The sequence below is a fragment of the Capsicum annuum genome, chromosome 2, assembly GCF_002878395.1.
Source record: "Capsicum annuum cultivar UCD-10X-F1 chromosome 2, UCD10Xv1.1, whole genome shotgun sequence".
Taxonomy (NCBI): domain Eukaryota; kingdom Viridiplantae; phylum Streptophyta; class Magnoliopsida; order Solanales; family Solanaceae; genus Capsicum; species Capsicum annuum.
In genome coordinates, this window is record NC_061112.1 from 130,954,981 (window position 1) to 130,961,789 (window position 6,809).

The following is a 6,809-nucleotide window of genomic DNA, read 5'->3' on the forward strand; positions in this document are numbered from 1 at the left end:
TAGACAGCAAAACTCTTTAATCCTCCTATTTCGCAATTAAAACTACTCTATATGAAGGTGTGCAAGATCCCTAACCTTTGTTGGCGAAATTTTTCTGCTACTGGATCTAGAGGCTCTTCATTGATATGCGCTTCTACTTCCTTGCCTTTCTTTTCACTGGCTTTTGCAGCAGACTTCTTGGGGGCCTTCTCAGCAGGAGGTTCTGGTTTAGGTGCCTGATTAATTGACCACAGCTTAAATTGATTAGACCAAGTAAGATGCAGAGAAGGTACTTGACATAGGGGACACATCACCAAAACAAGAGAACCACAGAGCAGATGGCATTGCGGAAAAGCACAAATATAATCTTACAGAAAACATGCAGGATAATGATTAAATATTAAATATCTTAATAATACTCTATGGAAGAGAATCACCTTAATGTTAGGCATTAGTTCCATAAATAGCTCATGAAACATATATTAAAAGGTAATTCCATAACATTGTTTTCAATTCTCCCTGTGGATTAATAATTTTCCAATCATACAGGGAAAACTTTTAATATCACGTTGTTACAAGTATAATGGACAAAAACAAAATGAGGCCTTGTAATTACATCACCGAAATCTAAGCAGTCTTATGACTACAAAGCTATTAGAACTTCTTTTCCAACAGCTACTACACCTCAATCCCCAAACAAGTTTGTTCTTGACAGGCGATATGAATCCTCACTGACCATGTTTATTTAAGCTCATCGCATGTCATCACCATGCCAAATAAAATAAAGTGAAGAATGAATTAAAAATAGACAAATAAATGGCTGCAGCAGCAGCAACAACCTATGTGCTGTCTTGGTCAATATACAAATGTTACTTTATCCAAAAAAAAAAAAACTATTGTTCTCAGTATTAAAGACAAAGGGGGGGTTCCTAGTCTATGAACACATGTGCAAGCACTAATGCAAGTCACTTTCCATGGGTTTCGTTCTGCACACACACAGCAAATAATGACAAGATACGGAGGCATCTAATCCTATGTTTTGTGATTAGATAATTCGATATACGAATTTTTTTACTCAACGCCATTTTGAAAGTTTCACGGGACAAGATCCATGGTTATTGTGTAACATACCACTCTAGATACCTCTGTTTCATCTATTAGTCCCATGATATGTAAATAATGTGCACGTAAGTCGTAAAGACTGGGTATGTTGTTGTATTTCCAGGTTAGCATGCAAATCATGACAAAACATTTTCTTTTTGATAAAGAACATGCCAAAAATATCTTATAAAGTTTAAACACTCAACCAACCGATTAAAATATCTATTTACAACAACAACAACAACAAACCCATGAATTCCCACCAAGTGGGGATTAAAATATCTATTTAAACCTACTAAAACAAATGCGATTAGACATATCAATTTTATCAAGCAAATCACAGAAATATGATCCGTTGATGCAGCAACAACACCATGAAAGTCCCTTATATAATTCTTTGATAATCACTCCAAGTAAACACACACAATGCAAAAAAACACTTTCCACTTCTCAAGATACTGATAAACACAATGATTATCAGAATAAGATAGTCAACTACGATGATTTTTTGGGGAGAATTGATGAATGGTGCAAGCGTGTTCATGAAATAGAGACAGAATAAATAAGTTATCTACTATACCGGAGCAGGCTCCTCTTCGTCTTCCCAAGATTCTTTTACATCGTTATCATCTACATCTTCATCATCCCATTTACTCCTTGGCTGATCCTTCTTAAGAAGATCCGGAACTGGTACATCCTCTGAAACAAAACATGCAAGTTATAGACTATCTTGCAGATACTGATGCAGCTTAAAACTAAAAGATTTGACAAGTTAAACCAAATCAGAATTCACTAACGACTAACAATCAATGAGCATAGGAATTACGTCAAAAGTCTATGGTGTCAAAAACTTTAATTGAAAAGGGAATGACAAGGTTAAGGGTAGTTAAATCCCTTTTGCTGCATGCACAATAGACCATATCAATGGACAGGGAATCCGAGTCTTTTCAGAAAGATAGATGAATTCAAGCTTCAACTCCCTAAAAATGAACTGGTTTGGACAAGCAAAACCTCCAAAAGAAAAATAGGAAGCCAACATTTATGACTTATTTCCAATTACTGTAAATCTTCAACCATTTACTATGGTATCTGCTTCTTGTAAATGCCATGCTAAAAAATGGACCAGTGAGTTCAAATGAGTAGACTAAGCACTTGGACAATCCAGAAGCAAGTGGTACTACTCTCTTACAACAAAGATGGCATTAGCAGCTTTACATTGATTATTGAGATGAATTCTCAGATTATTGTTTATTCCTTATCCTTTCTGCTACCCACAAACCCCTGGGGTGTGGTGAGAGATGGCAATGCATAAAAGAGGCTGAAACAAAAGCGTTATTGACCTAAGAAATGTGTTCCACTCTATTTTTGACTCAATAGGGTCATATCTCAAGAGTGACAGAAGCCTATGAATCTTGGAGCTTATGGAGAGTTGATAAAGTCATGGAAGATCCAGATTATGGTCCCTGCAAATATTTTTTGCTGTACTTGGACAGTAGGAAACAGTATATGTTTTGATGGAATCTCAACTATGACCACTCTACAAAAGCTGATGCCTGGTTCAAGTACCTAACCCTTGTAAATAGAACTGATCTGTTTTAGGACTTTGTTAGCTCCCCGAATCTAATAGATTTTCTTTGGATGCAATTTCTGTTTTGTACCTTTTGTATCTTCTTGAGCCTATTAATGAAACATCTTACTTCATCAAAGGAAAAAAAACTCTGTGCGCCATAGTAGTACAAATATGGAACGAGGAAAGTTGTGTTAATGTTGTCCTGCATCCCTACACATCATGTCCCCAAATATGCTAATATTGTCACCGTCCCTCACGACGAAAGCAGTATTTGTTCTATATTGAAAACCTAATTAAACTGAGGTTTAACCTAGCAATTGGGAATTGCAGGCAACAATTGCACACCTGAAACCCCTAGCATCCTACAAGATCATGATTGTGGTACATCTCAAAACTTTGATTGAATAGAGAAGCATCACAAAAAAAACTCGGTGATTATATCTTTCCTGAAATTCAGCAAAATAGAAGCCATAATACTAAATAATAATTTGCATCTTCATATTAGATTACACCATTTCATCCACTAGTTGGGGACTTATCATAACAAAGGAAAACTTTGTATATCGGACCACATCCTTCAGGAAAGTACTTAAACAATATCAATGTTCAAGAACATACAAAACCAGGAAAAATCATATCAGTTTGCACCAAGTACTCGGCAACAAACATTTTACTTCCAATATAAAAGTTACAAAGAAAGTCTACAAATGATACTAAACAGTGGATGTCACAAAGAAATAAAATCCACAAACCAACATGTTTAATGGTTTCCAGTTAATTAAAAACAATACACCACATCCTTCCAAGAAAGTTGGAATCACAATGAAATTGCTTCCTAAATAAAGCAAGGCCTATTAGCATCAGAAGTAACTGAATTAATCTTTCTTAAGAAGGTAGTTACAAAAACTGTGAGAAATATCAACATTACCCCAATCCTCCATCTCTAGTTGATTCTCTTCCGTCCACAAAAACTTGTACGTTCGGGTATCTGGATTAGCAGGAAAAAACTCAAAGTCATCTTCCAGAGAAACCAAATAATCAGCAACGAAAACCTCCAAAACCATAGTAATTTTAATCAAAGAATTAATATTACAGAACAATAAACAACTTAAAACAGTTCAGTTATGCAAATGGAACTCCAAGATGAATCAAGCACATCACCTCGCTCACAAGATTTCATTAATATCCACGCAGAATTGTCAAAAACTATAACACAACGGAACAAAAAGTGTCCATTAACATCAGTTTTGTTCTCACACATGCATCAAGTCTACTTTTCGGGAGCATTCAGCCGGACAATATATAGAGGCTATCAGAAAAAGCCTTTAAGCCTTTCTATCTCTACAAGGTAGGGGTAAGGGTCTGCCTACACTCTAACATCCCCAGACCCACTTGAGGGGTTAAATTATATAGAAATGCAAGTAATTTCGGATTAAGGCATAATTTTACGATTTATACAACAAAACGTTTATGTAAGACGCCCACATCATCCATAGAAACGTAAATACGAAAAGAAAAATTGAAAGAGGAAAAGGTAAATTAACATATAATCGTCAAAAAGAATGAGAAATAAAAGTAAAAGGTATATACCAGTAGGATGGATGGGTGAGCCTGGCAGAAGATGAGTTTCCGACGGTTGATAAACCGACCGAACGAAACTCTCCGATCAGTATGGGTCGCTAAACCCTAGAAGAATCGGAATTGGTATCGACTTGGGCGCAGCGAACGAGAAGGAAGCTACTAGAAGAAGAAACGCCAAGAGAATCTGGTCGTGTTAGGGTTTCTGTCTGGGTGTCGGGTCTTTTTATCATCCGCGTTCTATTTTGACAGATCCGGATCCGATAAGGCTTGGGACTGGATTTTTTCCTGATTTTACAGTTTGCACCCTCATTTTTTGGCATAAAGACAGAGAGGTATCATTGAAGGAAATATTAAAAACAAGGTCCCCAAATATATATGGGTTTAAGGCCTGTCAGTCCATAAGAATTTTTTACTATTTCATGAAAAATTAATCTACTTTATTTAAAAAATATTATTTGATCAAACACAACTACAACTCCAACTTCAACTTCAATTCTAATTTCAACTCCAAATTCAAAAAGATTTAATTTTCATGGTCAAATGCCTACTAAATACTTGCTTTTACTTTTTTCATCTCAGTTTTTCACTTTTAATTATAAAGTACTGAACTTTTAAAAATTTTAAAAAAGTATGGCCAAACAACTTCAACTACAACTTCAAAATTTAAATAAAGTGAAAATCTTTAATTTTCATGACCAAATATAAATTTTAGTTTTGTATGCTTTTGGACATGAATTTGAAATTATTGAGTAGGGTGAAAAATGATTTGAAGTTAAAACTTATTTCAATACTAGTAATAAAACATGACCTCTTAATAGAAAAATAAACATAGGCGTCTTTAGGAAGAGAGTGTTCAAGAAATGTTACTGACCAAAATAAAAAATAAAAAGAATCTTCTTTATAGAAATATTAGATATTTGGATCCGTGCAACACACGGACATTTTAGCAACATTAATATGTAAAAGAGATTTAATTTTTGGAGATAATTATTTTCTACTTGTTTTAATTGTTTAATATGAGAGTAAAAAAAAAAAAGAAATATAATATAATGAATCGGAGTTAACATAATATATACATTCAGTGTGGAACAAAATTGAGTTTACTAGACTGGTCCAACTAATACAAAAGTGATTGTATAAATGGATAAAAATCTAACTAGATTGTTGCAATTACAGTTGGTGACACGTCTTTCATTTGGACATTCCTGAAAAATACATGATACACGTCTCATTTGAAAGTTTCAAATATATAAGTTGAGGAGACATACGTCGATTTTAAAATATTTATTGCAGTATAAAATTATTGAAATACCCCTAATAGTCATTTAATAAGGAACAAAAAGATATTTATATAAAATTACTATCGTGTATAATTTAATTACAAAGGTCTAAATAAAATATCTATTTATATTTAATAAGAGAGGCAAAAGTCTTATGTGTCAACGCAAGAAAAATCCTATTAAAAACAAAAATAAAATTGTCTATAAATATTTAAAAAAAAATAAAAAATCTATCTATATCTGCACATTAGCTGCCCCTATATAAACTGCACGTTAACTACCCATAGAATAATAAATATACGTTTTTAAGCCTCTTTTATAGCAACTGAAACACATTGTTGAGTTTCATTTTATGGCCAAAAAAACATAGGCCAAATGCAACATCACAATCAAAGGAATCAGTGTTGTTGAATACATTGGCAATTTATCATAGATGGATAAATATATAGCAACTGAAGCAACACTTTTTGAAATGTAATCGCAAAAACAAAATCCTTGCAGCAACAACAGAATCAAAATGCATTTCAGAGACTGACATTGTCATCGTCATCATCTTCGTTGCAGGTGTTGAGAAGGTATTATTTATGCAGATTCAAAAAATAATTACGTTATGAACCTAATTTCAAACCACTTACTTCTCGCATTGTTGATTTTACTCGCAGAAGGCAACTCCACCAGGTGTAGCTCTCGAATTACTCCTTTACTTTCGTATTACTTTGCTCTGTTCGTATGATACACTGATAAAGAAAACTTTTATTAGAGATATTCAAATGTGGCTATATCATATGATGTATTGCTTTATACTCTAATTTATATTATTTTCTCCATCATTTTAATTTAAAAAAAAAAATAATGAGTAAGCAAAATATGCATTCAGTTATAATTTGTTTCTCTATAATTATCCATATTTTTGTTGTCTTAATCTTTTTATCTTAAGTTTACATTATCTGCAGTGAATGAAGAAAAAAATCCTCTTTTCTATAACTGCTCCTTCCTTATAGCAAAGAAAAAACATCCAGATTGTTTATATTAATTTTTAAACTTAAAAATAAATTTTTAAACACGTATACGACTCTTTTTTCTGTGGGAAGTTATCAGATCTTTTTACTAAATATTTAATTATCTATCTTCCCACAACTTCTCCTTCTTCACAACAAAAAAATGCACTTTTTTAAAATTAAAAATATATAAGAAACAAATTCTAATAAGCACGTTTGGATTTTTTTTTTCCTATGGGAAGTTATCAATTTTTCTTTTAAGTTTTAAATTTTTTAAACTTAAAAAAATAAATTTAATAA

The 6,809-nt window shown here is 32.9% G+C and overlaps 1 protein-coding gene across 1 annotated transcript in view; it reads right to left on the reverse strand.

The window, feature by feature from the left end:
• Positions 1-4,499, reverse strand: part of LOC107859461 (eukaryotic translation initiation factor 3 subunit J) — a 5,615-nt gene extending 1,116 nt beyond the window's left edge. The window contains exons 1-4 of the mRNA XM_016704489.2: positions 4,241-4,499; positions 3,579-3,638; positions 1,661-1,779; positions 76-215 (exon numbers count right to left, since the gene is read on the reverse strand). Of these exons, the coding sequence (XP_016559975.2) occupies positions 76-215; positions 1,661-1,779; positions 3,579-3,591 (272 nt within the window). The 5' untranslated portion in view covers positions 3,592-3,638; positions 4,241-4,499. The remainder of the gene's footprint in view (positions 1-75; positions 216-1,660; positions 1,780-3,578; positions 3,639-4,240) is intronic.
• Between the last annotated feature and the right edge of the window lie 2,310 nt (positions 4,500-6,809).